Source organism: Serinus canaria, chromosome Z (assembly GCF_022539315.1).
Source record: "Serinus canaria isolate serCan28SL12 chromosome Z, serCan2020, whole genome shotgun sequence".
Classification (NCBI taxonomy): domain Eukaryota; kingdom Metazoa; phylum Chordata; class Aves; order Passeriformes; family Fringillidae; genus Serinus; species Serinus canaria.
This window is the reverse complement of record NC_066343.1, coordinates 15341942-15360604: the sequence shown is the minus strand read 5'-3', so window position 1 is coordinate 15360604 and position 18663 is coordinate 15341942. Positions and strand designations below refer to the sequence as shown.

The 18663-nt window shown below is 38.3% G+C and overlaps 1 protein-coding gene across 1 annotated transcript in view; it reads right to left on the bottom strand.

Moving 5' to 3' along the window:
* Positions 1 to 18663, bottom strand: part of EPB41L4A (erythrocyte membrane protein band 4.1 like 4A) — a 117347-nt gene that overhangs the window by 25378 nt on the left and 73306 nt on the right. The window contains exons 10-14 of the mRNA XM_018924420.3: positions 15623 to 15714; positions 14634 to 14711; positions 12135 to 12247; positions 5923 to 6004; positions 1596 to 1679 (exon numbers count right to left, since the gene is read on the bottom strand). Coding sequence (XP_018779965.2) covers positions 1596 to 1679; positions 5923 to 6004; positions 12135 to 12247; positions 14634 to 14711; positions 15623 to 15714 — 449 coding nt within the window. The remainder of the gene's footprint in view (positions 1 to 1595; positions 1680 to 5922; positions 6005 to 12134; positions 12248 to 14633; positions 14712 to 15622; positions 15715 to 18663) is intronic.

Sequence of the window (18663 nt, the reverse complement as noted above, 5' to 3'; positions counted from 1 at the left end):
CTTCTTCAGCTACCTCTGCAGACAGTTGATTACTGCTCTACACAGGTGAAAAGTTCCCATAGCTCATCTCAATGAGAATTATTAAGAGCTGTGAAAGCTTCTGTGCAACATCCAGCCTGCTTATGTGTCTAAACCTGCATGGTGCTTTAGAATTAATAGTTTTGCAAAAACTCAATCCTACCATTGTTTGGCTTCTGCAAGATCAAACCTCCTGCTGTCCTGAGAGCAGTTTTAAACACTGGAGACATAAAGTGACAAGATGACACCACTTTTCTAAATATAACCAAAGAAAGGACTGTAGCAAAAGAATATTTGCTAGCTGCTTTGTTCCTGTTCTAGAAACTACTGTTGTTTACAGATGGAGCACAAGGGGTAAATCATCAGGGTACCCCAAATGAGACATCAGGTATAGATCTGAATTGTCACAGAAAGGCAGGACCATTCTGGGTTACATTTTACATGCTGTCTGGTTCAGTAGCCTGTTTCCAACAGCAGCTGTAAACAACCAGCTGCAGGAAGCAAAACCCTGAAGGCAGCTCCCCAGTGCTCCCGGAGTCCCACACCATTCCCAGTCCAGGGAATGTACTGAGCCAGCTGCTGCATCTTTGTCTTCACAAGCCCTTCAGGAGTTTTGTTCCATGACTCGCCCAGCTTCCTCCAGGAATTCACCTCCTTGCAAAGGAGGACCACAGGTCTCCCACTCATGCTGAGTCACTACTGACTGCCTTTTAAACCACTTTCAATAGCTTCACCTGAAGATCCTTACTTCTTTTACCAGAAATACAGAGTCCTGGTCATTTTCTCTTTTCTCAGTCCAGCCCTTGATTTTCTCTATGTCATCCCTTGAAATTCCCTCTTTTACAGTCTGAAGGAAGATTCCTTTCTGCCTCTGCCCTTGCTGCTTGTACAGACTTACTGCAGAGCCTTTCACATTTTTGATCACCTTTGCTGCTCCTCTCAAAGCCTATTCCTTTTCCTGAGATAAGAACATGAGAACTGCTTCCAAAATGTGATTCACCAATTCATATAATGGCATAATTCTGTTGTCTTGCTTTACTAATAATTGCTAATTGTTTTTCTGATTGCTATACAGCTTATGTTTTCTTTGTTATCCATCATAATTTCATAGCACTTTTTTCATCTTAACCAGAAATCTAGAATTATTTTCTTTGTCTTTCTGTACCTCTCTTTACGTTTTTTGACTCAACAGAATCTACCCATTAGTCACATTAGGAGACTTTCTGCCACTCTTCACAGACAAATTTCTCACTGTCCTAAAATATTTTGTCTCATCACCAAACTTTATTACCCCTTTTTCAAGTTCTTTGACAAATATTCTAAATATCAGTGGTCTATGAACAGATCTCTGTAAAAAGCCATTGCTGACATTCAGTCACTGGCTACCTCCTCTTACACATACTTCCTTAATTTTTAACTGTTCATTTATCCATGAAAGAGCCTATCTGCTTAGATGCAATACACATCTATTATGAATCAAATAACACATTAATATATTATATTAATAACCTTCAACCTTCTGCTGTGGTATGATATTTATTATTGCACAATATCTAAGACATCAAGTCTTGCCTTACCTTTGTGGGCCATTTTCCTCCCACGGAGCATTTGTTTTACTTCTTTGTGTTTCTGGACTGTTTTCATTTTTCATCTTTTTAAAGCTAAATAAGAGTACATAAGATAAATACACATGTATATATATATTTTTTAAAAATCCAAAACCTTGTACACAGATCACATTTTCTTTTATGCTGAACACTTAAAATTTAATTCTAAAGGCATGAGATCCACCTTGGCACATAGTTACTTGTTATGTGAAAGAGGGCAAAGAACTCCTATGTTGAAAATTCTCTCCTATAAAGAGCAAACATAAGGGGAAGGAGAAAGAAGAAATTAAAAAAAAAAAAAAAAAACAAACCAAAAAAACCCCACAAAAAAAGAGAAAAAAAATCAGCTCTGCAACCTCATAATTGTGGCAGCACTGAGTCAGAAAAACAGGTAATCCTGTCTCCAAATAAAGATGAACAGATACTTAAGCAAGAAGTCTAAGAGTAGGGCAAACATACAGTATGATCTCATAGTCTTCCATAACATGCAGTTAAAAGATTATTGAATCAGAGGCTTTACCTCCTTTTTATTTTACAAAGCTCTAAGTGAAACTTTTCTTCCATGGGTTTACTTAAATACCTTTAGAACACTTTTTAATTTTTGTCATAAATAGTACCTAGTAGGAGAATATTCCAGTATCTGGTTATGATATAAACAATTATTTAATGTTATCTCAACACTTCCACCTGGTTCAAAACTTCAATCCCTTGTTCTTGACTGATTCTGTGATTACAGAAAGAAATAAAGAAAAACAAACAGCTATGAACGACGGCTCCCTAAATCAAAAACTCCACCCCTTAAATTTTTTTACACGTTTTTAACTGTCTAATCCCTTTTTCAGGTGAAGAACCACAGACTACTTAACCTCTCCCCGTACAGGAGTCACCACATACCTCAGATAATCTTTATTGTATTTCTTTACCAATTTTCCAGGTGTACAGTGCGTACATTAAAATGGGAGCAACAAAGGGGTGATGAAAACTATTCAAAGCATGACAGATCACAGGTTCACAGGTTCACAGAGTAGCATATCCTTCTCATACCCTCCCCAGTAAAGCCTTGGGTTTTATTTTTGCCAGAAAGACATTTTTGTGAAAGAGCTGACCTTACTGACTGCTGCAAGGCAAAGTAAGAGGACAGTCACCTGGCTTGAGAGCTATATCAGCACTCGTAACCAGTCTCCCCCCATACCCATGGGGATGGGGGCAAAAAGCAGTATGCTCCAATTCTTCCTTTATTCCTATCATTCTCACAGTGACAGGTTTTACAGCTTCTGACCCATTAAGGCTCCCAGATAATTGCCACTTCAAATGCTGGGAAGTGGCTTTTAGCTGAAGCACACCCCTGTCCAAAGGCTCAGGAGAGCTTTTCCTGCAGCTCCATCTCCAGAGCTCTTTTCCTGCAGTTCACCTGAGACAGAACAAGGCAGCCACATTGATTTCCACTAAGGTCATCAAGTACTACTGACAGCAACCCCGTACAGTCATTAATACACCATATAGCTATAAAGTGCAACTCAAGCAGGAAAAATAAAAGCTTTATAGTTGCTTACAGAGAGGAGGATATAAGCTAGGAGTTCTTTCCCCAGAGCAGGAGGTGACAGACTCAGCTTTATGAAGGAATCGTGGCTGCTTAACTCACTAATCCATTTTTAACCTCAGCCTTTGGTTACTACAGGTCACTGAGTTAATCATTTAATTCTCGAAGAGTGAACAAAATGCAAAGCTACAGTAAGTCAGCGGGAAAAGAAATTAAATTACACCTTATCAGGTAAATAATTTTGTTAATACTGCACCCATTAATTATTGACTCATGGATGCATGCAATCTATTCCCAGGCTTAAAAATATGTGCTTACTATAGACTGAGCAAGTAACTCAGATAAATAAGTTTCTGTCCCACATTGCAAAAAGGAATTGATTTGCACAGCATGCGCTACTGAACAATACCTGCTGAACTTACACAACTGTGAATACTGTTTTCAAATCTTAAAAGGAGAAAGAAAATGTACCTGGGAGGTGAATTTACTGCATTAAATTCCTGAGTCATTATTCATTTTGAGCAGACACACTTTACAGACAGAAAGCTAGAGTGTGGCAGCTCTTCAAATACCAGCAGTATCTCCAGGAATGCAGTTGCAAAAGGTACTAATTTCATTCACAGAATGTGAAAGGGTTAGGATCTGAATTTCATTGGGGGGGTATGATTTGAGTTTATACCACTTACACAGAAGTGATTAACTATGGGTCTCAACAGTGAATTGGATGTTAAATATGAAAACTCAGCTTGTGAACACTACTGAAAGATGCTCTGCAAGCATCATTAACAACTAATCCAAGAATTACACAGGATGGAACAAACTTCCAAACCATAAGTGCTACACAAATTTTGTGTGCTATCTCTCACATCCACAAAGCCTGGCAAACCCAAAAGGTGTTTTTCATGTGCAGATAGAGACACAGAGAAAAAAACATCAAATACTAAAAGGAAAAACAATTTCCAACACTTTTTTTTTTTTTCCTGGAAGTGACTAACACTGTCTAAAACATGACTCAGTAAGAATCTGCCTGTGAACTGCTTTTAATCTGTCAAAGTAAGAAACTAAACTCAGTAACCTTGAAGCTGGCATATTGAGAGCCACTTATTCTGGTTCTTTGTCTAAAACCTGTCTTTCTAATTCTTTTTAACAGCTCATTGTTAAAAATTCTGTAGTAAAGAATCCCCCTAAAGCCTCCTAAAACAATGATCTCTGCACTATAGAATAATGGTACCTTTTGTTTTATATCTTTCTTTCTCCTAACAAATCACAGAACAACACAATGGTGGGGCCATCAGGGTTCTCTGGATGTCATCTAGTCCAGCTGCCTGCTCCAGCAGGGTGATCCAGACCCAGTTACCCAGAACTATTCCCAGACAGCTGCAGAATTATCTCCAAGGATGGAGACTCCACCACATTTCTGGACAACCTTTGCCAGTGCTCAGTCACCTGCACAGGCAAAAATTGTTTCCTGACATTGAGGGAATCTTCTGTGTTTCAGTGTGTGCCCACCTGGTCCTGTCACTGGGCACCACTGTAAAGAGCCTGGATCCATCCTCTTTGTGCCTTCCCTTCATGTATTTTTTTTACCTCTGTATTGTTCTCTACTTAATGGTTTAGCTTCAGCATGACCAAGTGGCAATCATAAGCTTTTTTTAACACACAATTAGCATTATTTTCTAAGGGCTATAATATGGATTCAATTTCCCTCAAAATGAGCAAGCAATTTAGCTCAGCTTTTCTTTTGGAGGTCAACTGTTCTAAATGTTAGACAATAGAGAACACTATCCACCAAGTATTTGCAGTACATCTTTTAGATCCTTTTTCAGAGTTCAGTCCAGATACCTAGTTTGTGAAGCCCACAGCCTCAATGCATAGGTAAGCCCACTTAAGAGTTACTCAGTCAAGAAAAAAAAAACAGCTGTCAGGATTGCCAAGCATGCAGGGACAGATATCTAGGCAGTTAAACAAAAGTTAAGTACAGTGGTTTTGACTCATTCTTTTGTAAGATCACTCTTTTTCTGATTCAAGCACATAAATTCCATCTAAAATTAGAGGTGGGGATACAAACCCCTTTCTGAATCTGAGCCTTACCTGTTCCTTTCAGATATGGTTAATAACCAGAGATGTGCACATCAACACTGAAAATTAGACACAGCAGACCACACAAGTGCAGGGGAGCCCTGACAATTCACTACTCCTACAGATCAGGAACAAACATGATTTTTACCTGATTTTTACTATAATTTGAGCAGTGTAATGGGCAATCACTGCAAGACTAACAAACCTACTGGGAGAGAGCCCACACCCAGCCCCTCCCTGTCACACATCCCAAGCTTGCCCTGTTCAGAGACAGAAAGCCCATGACCTGAGAGCTCTGACAGCCAGCCCACTGCTCCCAGAGGAGAGACTAATAGGACTTTACAGGACTATCCTGACCAGAGCACTCTGGGTCATTACCTGGTTGTTTTTTTTTCCTGTTTAAACCTGAGACTGCCTGCCTTCTCATTAACTTGTGCTGATTTATGGGTTTTCAAACCATGTGTCACCTGAAAACTCTATTCTGCATTGACTGGAAGATCAGGGTTTCATAAAATTAAATACTTGGCAACACTCTCTGACCTTTGTCAGCAGATGATCAAATGGTCCTGAACTCAAAGGCAGGATAAACTAATATTAATGATTACTAAATGTGTTCCCCTATCCAGTGCATTGTACAGCCTCTTCAAAGCTGTAAAGAAACTGTAAAGGACTACATACCTTTTCACTGGAGAAGGTGCAATAATTTTGGTAGTTCCTTCATTTTCCCCATTTGTCGTAATCTGGCTCATGTTCTTAGAACCTGGGAAAAAAAAAAAGCCCAAAACAGTTGAATCCTGTAGCAGAAATGTTTGCACACCTACTCAGCATAATCACCTACAGGGCAGCATGAGAGATAAAATGACATACAAAATACCTGGTTCATGCTCATCTTGTTGAGGGTGTGTAGGGATCACACCTTTGTGTCTTAGCCTTATTTCTAGTTGTAACAGGACACTATAAAGTTTAACATGAAGCACATTCATTACTCCTCCAAATAAGACAGAGGAGTCTGAAGCTGTTGTTCTCAAAGGCATACTCTGCCACTGCCAACTGAAGGAAATTCCCTGCTCAGTCAACAATGAGAATAAAGGTATGAGGAGAATACAGTTTGGTTCCTGCTGGTGCTGTGATTTCAGTTTCCATGCCATACATTAATATCAATCTGTAATTTCCCTTCAGTTCACACATTGTGTTTCCACCTAATTGGCAATTTCAGGCATTTCTTACAAAATTGTTACCATCTATAGAAACAGATGTCAAGTAGAACAACAGAACAATATCATTATAGACAGAGACCTCCTCTGGACAGGATTCTGAGCATGTTCGGAGATAATTAAATAGATTGAAGATTATAATACGATGTCCCCTGGATACAAGCAACAGCATCACAATGTTGTTCATATAGTGGTACAATACCCTAGCCATTTTGACTGGCTAAAACAAAAATGTGATGTCTTAATTAAGCTGTGAAAAGATTTTCTATGCTAAGTTTTCCCCTCAGCCTCAGAGAAAGGATTTCTTCACAATCTCTCTCAACTTCCCATACCACCCCTTTGGCATACAAAGTCTCTGGACCCTAGCTCAACACAAATACCTGAGATTTTTCTGATGCCTTTTGTCTGCTCATCAGCTGGTTCTCTTACAGGTTAGATTTTGCCAGTCTTCTGCAGAAATCAGCAAATATATGACTTTTGCCAACAAAAGAACTGATCTCAGTACTTCACATATTCCTCTGTGAGGCAGTTTTCAATTAAGTCACAGAAGGTCCTTCTCACTTAATGGAGTAACAAAAACTTGTGCTCCAAAACATATCATAGCAGTGAAACAACTGCCAGAAAAACAGCCTAGGGTCAGATGATATAAAAGTAATAGACACCTCCAGAAGTGATAGTTTACTGTGTTTGTTAATATCCTTACCATTCTGTAGGCACCCAGTCACCTCTGGGTGTCAGGCCACAGTGGGTTAATCAGAGTTTTCCATCCACGCTTCCAGAAACTGTAATGATTGTCTCCAAGTACGTTCCACCTGGTGTATCTTTTACTGACTACAGTACTGTTCTGTCAGCTTATACCTCTGTATGATGTGATTATCTAATATAATAGCGCAGACTCCAAAAACACTGTCCAAACACTAACCCCATGGCAAAAACTTAAGTTTATCACTGCTTCTTGCTTGCCAAGGCAACAGGCCTCTCAAAAATACCTTAGGCAGAAATCTTGAACATCTCAATCGTGGCCAGTTTCCCTGGTTGTTTACATTTGGCTGGATAAGGTACTCTCAGGACTGAGTGCCCAGCACTGAGCTTTTCCAATGAAGGGAATGCACACACTTAACCCCCTTTTACAGCCATATTGATGCTGATTTGCCCATTCAATTCAAGCCAACTATTACATTTTTAAAAACTCAAGTGTCCAAAACTGTATCAGCCTGGCAAGTTAGTTAGCTTGTCATGCCTGTTTCTTATCAGGTAAAGCCACTTAACTGACATTATCTGGAAGCAGTGTTTGTGTTTAAACCAAGTCATGAGAGCAGCAGATAGTGCGACCAAACGGAAAACACGCAGTAAGAGCTCATTCTTTGCACCCTGGGCTACTGTGAGCCTACAAAAATGAATGGACTTTCATACATCTACACCAGCCCAGCCTACTCTGTGATAAGAGCTGTTTTTCTTACTGGTTTCTAAGCCTGTAGCCTCAAGAGTTTGTTCATCTCACGCCCCATGACTGAAATGCGGAAGCAGTCACACCCATCCTTTTACCAAACACTGGATTTTAAGTAAACTTTAAAGTATAAAGCTCCAAGGACATAAATGAGGAAACAGCTAAAATCACCCCAAGATCCATTTTCTCAAAAATCTAACTTTCAGGTACAATCTTAGGATTCTCTGGGAAAAGACTTTAACTGGGCCAGACCAACAGTTCTACCTACCACGGCTACCAGTAGGGTAGCGACAGGCATCTGTGGCAAAATGTGATTGCTTAGGGAATATCACAACACAGACACTACTGTAATTGTAATACCCACACCTCGTTCTCCACCTGACCTCTAAGCACTTATTTTACACTGGTTTATACAACTGCCCCACGTGCCAAGGCAGGGACAAACCAAGTCCTCAGGTACCAAACAACAACAAACACTAAGCAATGTGTTTTCCACTGCTGAATAAACTCAGACCCACAGCAACAGGTCTGGTCACATCAATGTTTGTCCTGAGAGGATGTTCCCAAGGAGCTTTTCATGTTCAGCACTCAGCCAAAAGAATAATGAACACTTTCACAGTATGTATGAACACTGAACATTATCAGTCAGGCCCTAAGACAGTAAGAGAGAACAGCAGGAGATCCTGTTCCTCATTTGAGTTTATTATTTGCAAGCAGAGCAAAATGCAACTGTAATTCTCACTCAGATGAAAGCGAAAAAACAAGCAAATGAATGAAGTTTCACTTATCTCACTCACAAGACTTGACAGAACAAAACAAAAAAACCTCTTTCTCTAAATTAACACCAACTTGAATACCAGCCTAAACATACAGCAAAAAAACCCCTATGCACTACTATAAAAACACAGTCTCGATCTCATATAAAATCATAGCCATTAAAGTTTCCTGATGTGATTTTTGCACCAGCCCTAGAACAACTGAGATATGAAATGTATCAAACAAGTGACAAAATGGAGGTCACTACATTTTAAACCACTGCAATGCCTCTTCTAGGAAAATAATCTGCCATGCTAAAGCCAAAAGGTCTGCACTGTTCATCCTATCAGGGGAAGCAATCAATGGCAGTGGCTTGTACACACAAAAACATTTTCTCTCTGTTGACAATATCATCTCGTTCAATCTTGATGCTAAACCACAAATATTTTTACTGAAAACAGAAATAGTATTTTCTATCCCTGTCTTGGCTAGCACCTGCTCCAGGTCTTTACCAAGAATTCACAAAGTGTGTGCAGTCCTAAGGACTTCAGCATACTTTAGTGGACCAATGAGACAAAGAAACATTTTTGCTCAGCTCTGCTAAAGATAACTAAGCTCTACCTTCAGGGGACAGAAAAAATATATCAAAAGCACATACTATGTTTGTAACACCAGAACATGTACACAAAATGAAGCAACAAGGGGAAGGGTTTTAATTAGACATCAGATGTTGGAGGTTTTAGCACTCACAGACACTTATCTGATGGAGGCAATGCCAAGGTTATATGCTGCAGTCATGCCCTTAGCTCTAACTGTCCCCAGAGCCACTCCTGTGGCTGGTCCCATCACTGGTACTAATAGATTTTAAAAAATATTAAACAAAATCAAAATGGCTAATTGCAGTGATTGCAAAAATGAAGCCTTTAATATATTTTACTTTGCAGTATTAAGAGAAAAGGGAAAGAAGCAGATGAGAAAAGATGCTGAACTCAGAAAAGGCTACAGGAAGTTATTTCATATGACCTATTTGTGAGCTGTTATTGGATTTGGTGAAATAAATGGAAACCTGACTTTCATCCCAAAAAAATTAAGTTACAAGACTTTGTCTAGCTAGATCCTAATTAAAGGTGTATTTGACAGAAAATATCTTTTGACGTAATACATGTTAACTGAAATAATGTTGGATAAGTAATATTTAGCCTTAATATACCATATTACAAACAGAAAATGAAGAACAAAGGACTAGCCACCAATGATGACCATCTGCATATTGTCACTACGCAAAAGGAATATGTATTTTAAGAAGAAATGTAATTTAATTTTCTCAAATATTTTAGTCAGGGAAACTTTTGCATAACCTGTAAAACTTATTAGAGCACCAGGTTAATTAGCAAGATAAAAAATAGTCTACAAAATAAAATCTACAAATAAATTAAAAATATATATATAAATTGGGATAATATATTTAAGTAAATGATGCTTAAAATATGCCAAATAATCTTGATTCATTGTGTGAAATGGACTTTGTTATATCTAAGAACAATGTTAGGTAAAAAAGGGCAGATTTATTTAATGCAATAGACTATCACATGTTTCCTGTCACAGCAAGGAGAAGCAGCACTGGTCTTCGTTCTCCATCTGAAATCCTGTTTAGATGGAGGAAGAGTATTCAATGTTTATCACTGTGAATAGCAAAGACAAAATTTTTAAAAAAAAGGAGAAAATATGCTTATTCACAGGGCAAGATGGTATTTGAAAGACATAGCTCTCTTCCTTCAGCCCATATTTTGAGCTGGAAATTAAACAAATTATTTTAACATTAATATCATCTAGGTTAATACATTTGTCCCAGTGATATGACTGCACATTTGGAATACTTGGGTAATCAATTAAGCTGAATTTGAAAAGAAAACAGTTGGACGATAGAGATTACACAACTACATGTAAGTAAAATGGTGAAAAAGCAGACATTTTATTTTAAAGTGTGAGAAAGTGTTTAAATCCATCAAAATAGCAAACACATGTTGCCCAGAGAATTCTAATTCCAATTACATCAGCAGAAGAGGCTACAGAAAAGTTTCAGTTTTTCCTCATATTTCCAGCCAAAGAGACTGAAAACAAAATGAACAAACACAACACATGCACATCCTTGCAGCAGCACAGACCAACCTTTTCTGCCTGGGCTGAGGCAAACATTATTTTAAACCAAGAGCTGAATTTTAGCTGACAAATAGCCACATAAATTTCCTGAAACAGAACCAGGGACTAATGAGGTAGGAAATGCGATTTGGCTTGAACTGCTGCCCTAAGAACAGGACAGTCCATCTGAACAAAAAGTTTAAATTATTAGGTTGAAGGGTCACTAGCTACTTGTCCTCTCAGACACCCAGTTAAAACTGCACACACAATGAAATATATCAGGATCAGAAAGCAAAGCAATTCTTCTATTTTTACACTAAATAAAATTTTTTTTTTGAATGTTGTAAACTGCCTCCATTTTCCAAGGCTGAACTTTTAATTATGTTACACTTCAAGAGCCACCACAGCTGTAAGGCAGAGCACACCAGTTTTGTTTCTAAATCAAAAGACCACATTCAGGAAAAGCACTGGATGTTTCCAGAGGTATATATCTGCTCTCTTTTTAAAAACAGGTTCTCAAATTCTATAGTGGCATATTGAACAACAATAAGAGAGATACAATTTACATTTTAAAGCCCAGACAAGTTTTTTCTCAAACAGCAAACAAACACAGGCACAAGTTTGACCCAAGTGTGTGTGCCTTCTTGTCACAGATGAAGCTAAGCAATACTCATGTAATCATCTGTGGACCTGGAGCTTGACATCTCTATTGCTAAATTTCAGGAAGTATCCATTATCTAGGGCATGACTTCTCTGATCCAAGCTTAATCCTATCTCCTCTAACACCTGTGAAACCTTTCAGCTTGCCATGACAGCCTCTGCACGCAGAACAGATTTCCAGCTCACACATCTGAAGCATGGTAAAATTGAATGGTACTAACTTCTGTTCCACTTAGTAACAAAATAAAGGGATACTGTCCTTGAAATGGGAAGAGGGTGCAAAAAGTGTCACCCTGGGTCAAACAGGCCAAACAATGGGATACTAACCAAGACACGTGGGTATAAAATTCGTTTGCAAGAGACAGGCCTCCAGAAGGAAAAAAAAAAAAAAATGTTCGCACTGCCTCTTTTCTACCTTCCCTTTCAACCTTTACGTTAGACCTACATACATGGGGACTCATTCTCTTTAATCCACAGCAACTCTTTTATTTTATGTGGAAAGCTGGAGGTTCCATATCCTGTTAACCTTAGATGCAAATACTGACTAAAAGCAAAACACAGAATCCACTCCGAGAGACCCTCAAGGACACTGCAGCAGTTCTGGGTCGCCTTGTGATGACAAAATGAACCAAAAGAGAAGACACCTGCGCCCAGGTCAGCAGAGAAGGACCTACCTGTCTGTTGTGTTCTTTTGGGGTACGTTTTGCTGCGACTTCTTTCAATGCTCTGGTCAGGCCGTGGAAGCTGCACAGAAGGGTCTCTGGTCATTCGCAAAGACGCTTTGCCGCTTCAAAACACAATAAAATCATGAGAAAACACTTGGGAAAGTTATCCAACAGGATCCTTAGGCTGGAAAACAACCATGCTGTCATCCCACCTCTGGCTCTCCCATTGGTGGCACTACCCTGAATTTTGTTTTGAATCAGTCACTGGCAAAATCATCAACAGATTGTGCCAACTGCTCCTATGTTTGGCATTTCCAAGTGGGGATAGGCCAGTAAAACAAAATAGTTTTTGTTAGGAATGGATTAAGATAGCATGACCTTTTCTAACCTAGAATATTCTAACATACAACTTTCTTAAGTAAAATTATTATTCCCTGAACTTTTTCTGTAAGTTTCCTCCCAAGAAAACATGTTTAATATTATTTACACATACTTATTATTGTTCAGTTTCAGTCAGTTAGGGGCTACTCCTCTGGCATGTGGAATGACAGCCTAAAAGACTGCAAAACAAACTATAATAAAGGACTCTCACTAGCACAGCCCCAGATGACAACAAATTGAGTAAAAGTCTAGATTCTTGTTCACTGTAAGGTTTGTCTTCACTGCACAATTAAATTATTAAGTTTAAATAAATTATTTCAGACTCATTTTAATGTTCCTCTCAGTGTGACTAAACAGACTATAGTGGTAATAACAAAAATCTAAAATTCATGTTCCTTCCCAAAACTCCCTATTTGTTCCTAGAAACTTACTACACAAGAGAAGTAATTGTCACTATTAATTCCTTGACACCTGAAGTTATATCATTGTGAAGTAAAATAATTGTACAAGAAAGTAGTAAGCAACTATACAGGAATTACTTAGGTAGATTTTCTGAATTATGTGAATAGACTCCATGAAATACTGACAGTATTTTCACCAGTAGCCCTTCAGAGATAGTCAGCACTGCGGAATTTAAATGTTTTCAAAATTATAAAAGAATTGAAGGACAAAAAAATCTCAAATCCTAACCCTACATCAGAGTAATGTGGGTTTGTTTGTTTGTTTTTGTAGTTAGTTTATAGCATGCTCCCAAGTTAGCCAGAAAACTCTTCTGCTCAACTTTTAAGTTCAGCAAGCATGTCAGTCCTGCAAATTCCAGAAGCAATTTTAACAAAACATCTGGGAATAGGACCTTCCACCCCCACTAAGACCTCCAAAGCATCGGATCTTGAAAGAAGAAAATTGCTTTCCTGAAAACTGACACACAATGAGAGGTACCTAAAAGATTTAATTAAAAAAAAAAAACCAAAAAAAACAACCAACCAACCAAGCAAAACAGAACAACATTAAAAACACAACACCACAAGAAGAATGAAAATATTATGGTCCCCCCACTTACCCAGAAAAACAGTGGGATTATGGTTTCTGCTCTGAGGTAATGATGTGTACAGATACACAACACTGTCACTGCTTTCAGTGCTACAATGGGGACCAAAGACAAAAAGGGAAGACAACCAAAGTTGTCAGCTCTGCCCATCATCCCAACGTGGCAGGCCTGATCACGTATCACCCGTGACATTTATTAAAACAGGAAGAAAAACTGAACTGCACCACCAACAGCAATAGCTCAGACATAGTTAACTGCTCCATGGCATGTTTTTTTTTTAATTGATTGGAAAGTTCTTGCCAGTACAAAGCTTTCTCCTCCCCAGGACCAGTGTCCTGCTCCAATCTGCTGAGGCAATCCAACAGAAAAAACTCATCTGCAGCACTCTGGCAGGAATCAGTGAGCTCCTACCCATTATCCCAGATGGGTAATGCAGGCCAAGATCCACCACAAACACAAAAGGCAGGACAATCATTGCCCTGTTGTCCACAGCAAGGAGAATCTGGATCATGATAGAGAGTGATAGATGACCCAGTCTGGATTAGGAAAATGACAAAGATCTGCCAAACTAATGATTGTCAACCTTACTCATGATGATTCACTTATTTCTTTCATGATAGTGGAAACAGTGTTCCTTATCTATCCTTAATTTCAAGTTACAGCATCTTTCAAGGTTTAGAGCATTGAACATTCATCCAATGTTGTCCCCTATTCAAGTCAGAAAAGATACACCCTCATTTTGGCATTGCCCAGCTGTCAGGAAAACCTCTTTAGGACATGAACATAATTTCAGGACTCATGAGGAGATAATGATTTAAAGAATTGTCAAAGCTGCTCCCACTCTGAATACAGACTATAGCAAGCCTCAACCAGTTCTGGGGATCTGGAGAAGAAACATTTGTCCCAAAACTGACAGGCTCCCAAAGACAGCCTGTTAAAATGGTCCTGATTTATCTTTCATCTTCAGAACTTTACTGGGTCATATTCTGGGTGGTGGTTTTCTTTCATTGGAAGGAAAGAGGAGAAGAGGAATGAAGGAATGAATTGAAGTTTAAATGATCAAAAAAAAAAAAATTCACCTGTACCGATGTTTATAACCTATGGATCCAAATTTGCTGACTTTTCTTGACAGAGAGTTTGATTCATTCTCTGGCACCCTGTGTAGTTTGAAAAATAAAATAACAGAGTAAGTTGCATAGGTAGGTCTGAATTATTGTCCCCTTCCCAAGTCAAGAAAAAAGAATACAAATTTGGGCTTAAAAAATATTTTTTTTTTCTGCAAGTTCCTCTTCATCCCTACCTCTGGACAGATTCTTATGGGGTTAAGAGTCGCCCAAAGCCACCTGTTTGTTCCCCCTATTTTGACTACATATCTCTTTATCTCAGAGTCAAGTGTAAATTGCTGGCACCAGCAGCCTTTCACCTAATTTTGGGAGAAGGCAAACCCACCCTGCTACAGTAGGGAGACTGAAGGAGGGATTCTCAATTCACTCATTTACAGCACTGCTAAAGGCAGCCTGGAGGATTCCATCTATTCCCAGTTAGACACCTTAGCACATTTCTCTTGGTGTTTTTTGCATCAGTAAAATCAAGTGCTTTGAGATGTGCAGTACTGAGAAAATTTTATACACCTCAGTAAGTAAGCAAAACGTTATGGAAATTCTATGAATTTCTATTAAAATATATATATGTTTCTGTGCACTGTAGAAAATAGTAATGTCTGAATTCTAAAGGCCTCCTTCAAGCCACTAATCAGAAAATCTGATTATTAACTACATCCAAATCTATTTGGCAACTTAAATCCTGCCATCCTTCTGAAAAAGTCTACTCTACACAACCTGAAGTTGTTCAGAAAAGAATACTAAGCCAAAAAAAAGCCACCAAACTACCCAATTTTAAAAACATTGTTTCATATCACTGTAAGAAAAGGTGTTGGCTTTTAAAAGCATTCTATAACCAAGAGCACAAACGTGTTTCCAGGCAGAAAGCCTTTGTAGCACCACTCTGAAAGTATGGCAAGGCTCCCACTCAGTGTAGTGGCCCTGTGGAACACTTCTGCATCACTCACCTGAAAAATGTATGATGCTCTACACAGCATTTCCAGAGGTGTTTACAAGTGACCTTGTTACGTGCTTCAAAAAAGAAGGAAGTTTCATTGCACTGAAGACAAAACAAAACAGAAGAATGTTCTTATGGGGGACCCTGCCATTGGAGTGAATCTCATTTACTGAACACAAGAACCAGCTATCACATGTCAGTCCATGCCAGAAAAGAAATCAGCACAAAGAAAAGCAGGTCTATAATTCTGTAGAATTCTTCATTAAAAAGTGGTTTTCTTTTTGAAAAACAGAGAAAAGAGATTATTGAAACACTTATGTTCCTTTGTTCATATACATCAGCTTCTTTCCTAAATAAAACACATGCTTTTTGGGTTTATTTACAAAAATTATTACTCCAATGTTTTTTTAAACGGCAGCTCAGATGTCAATCAAAAATATTGGTTACCAGCATAAAAAAGGCAAGAATAAGGGAAAGAAAGAAAGGAGCTCAAGATCTGTTATAAACTAATATGAAGCAATGACAGCGGAAACACACAAAACAGGCCAAGGTTAACTTGAGGGGAAAAAAAAAAACCTGAGGAAGGGAAGGGTTTTCATTTTTAAAGAAAGCTAACTTCAGAATAATTCAAAATTCTAAGAAAAAGTTGAAAGTCTTAAAACCCAACTTAAAATCTCTTAAGGAAGACAACAACAGCAGGACAAAAGCATACACAAACCTTAAAAGCCAATCTCTGGAAACTGGCAGAGAAAAGAGAAGTGGGACACATGCAAACTGTGAAATACCTCCAACAGAAAAGGAGAAGCAACAGACACATCACAGTGCTTGTTTTCAACCAGCTAAACACTGAGATGTGCTCACAAAAAATACCCTTCCACCTGTTTTTCACTGGGTGAACAACTCTTTGCACAAAGCACGAGCAATCCCAGGGGTGAGTGTGAGAGCTCAGCACGGCATGACACCCCCGTCACAAAACTGAGTCTCAAACCATTTCAGCAAGGTGTGAGTTACAAAGGAGCTGTGATTCACACCACCTTCAGCAGCTGATTTTAAATAATCTGTGTCCTTGCATTACTTACACTTCAGCAGTGCCATGCATACACAAGTAAACAGCTCGGGCAAGTTCCTCCCTCTCCTCATTTATTGATGTTTATTATCACCTGCAAGCACCTTGCAAACTGTGAATGAATTCTCTATGTTCTCTAGAATTCAAAATTTCACCTATAACAAAAATCCAGTTGAATCCCTATTAACAGCTGTCAAGCAGCCCCACAAAACCTCAAATTAATTTCTCAAGTACCTTTTCCTTCATCTCGAAATAAATAACAGTAAAACAAAAGAATTTTGCACCTGTGGTTAGAATAACAGAGATTTCATTCCCTGACCAAAAAAAAAACAAAAAACCCTAAACGTTATACATGAGCTTATTTTCTGCCATGCCTTATTTTAGTTAAATGTCTGGCTGGAACAGACATTTAACTAAAATGTGCCATGGAACAGGCGAGGAATTAAATTAATTTGATGGTCTTCCATCAAAAGCACATTTTACTCTCCATGGCAAGAGAGAAGAATACAGGCAGTACAGTAAGACAATGACCACCAAGAATGTTGAAATTCAGGATTCATCCGATACTGCTGTGTATATCATAAAATTACTTTGTAGTACATTGGTTCCATAAATATATTCCCCAAGGCCCTCAGGTTTCATAGGGATCATCATCTCTCTGCAGCATTCACAAGTAGTTTAACTTATAGACAAAATAAATTTAATTCATTAAAAGTAAAAGCTTCCTGCAAAAATCTTGAAAATAGTCAAGGAGAAAAATCAATTTATCTTGGTCTCTTCCAGAATAACAACATTGCTCTTTCTCCTCTGATGGCTAGAAAGAAGAGTCTACCCATTGAAAAATCACAATGCATTTTGCATTGCAAAACTTTCAAAGAAAACGTGTAAAGTGGTGCTTTGTGTTTGCTTACTTTACACATAGCAGAAAAGTAGCTTTGGATTTCATTACTTGATTTAAATTACAATTTCTATATTAGACTGTCATCTAGTATGATTTCACATAAACCCACACAACTATACTCATCTTCAAAAGGATAATATCAAACTGGACTGTAGTATTGCAAACTTAAAGCAATATGATGAGTCAGTTTAGCTTCTGTTAGGAAATAACTCAATGACTCACTTTTAATATGCAGGATCTTGCTCCTTCTTTGTTCACTCCTACTTTTAGGCAAAGAATCCTCTGTTGCACTTAAATTTATTTAATTACATAATCTCAAAGGAAGGAGTTTCTGGTATGTGGGAAGGGAGGGACAGAGAGAAGACGGTTATGGTTTTGGTTTTTTTTTTTTAATTTAAGGAGAATTTTTAAAATAAGGTGTTTCTGCCATATATTACTGTTAGACCAGTTTGAAAGCCATTGGCATTCAACAGCAGGGGGAAAAAGTTTGGGGGAAAGTTCTAATTTTCTATTTTGTCTCCTTTAAGTTATAGTTTTAGAACTTTCCCATACACAGAAGAAACAGCAGGAAAACACAATAAAATCAGAAAGTCATAATAAGAGGGACTGTGTAGTTATACTGCCATGTCATAGAAAGATCTGACCAGCAAAAATTACTGATGCCATCATATGAAGGCATTATTTTCTAAGGTAGAAGAAAGTTCACCCTAGCTGGTAAGAAAAATGTTGATGATGCTGAAACATCTAAACTTAGTATTCAGCAATCAATGGCACTCAGGGAGGGCAAAAAATAAAAGGGGTGGTGGGGGGGAGGTGAGAGGAGGATAATAGTCCTGCAGATCAAATTTACCAAAACTTTATGGAATTCAGATCTGGAAAATGAAACAATTGCCTAAAAGTCATGGGACAGACCAACAAGCCTACTGACAACACAACCAGGCTTATTTATTTTAATTTGAAGGAAAACCGTATGTCTGAAAACTATGGTCTCAAAACTGATGCTTGCTATAACTCAATGGCACAATAATATTGTGCTGTTGAGAGGACAAAGAGCCTAAAACACTCATCCTCATCAAAGGGGAAA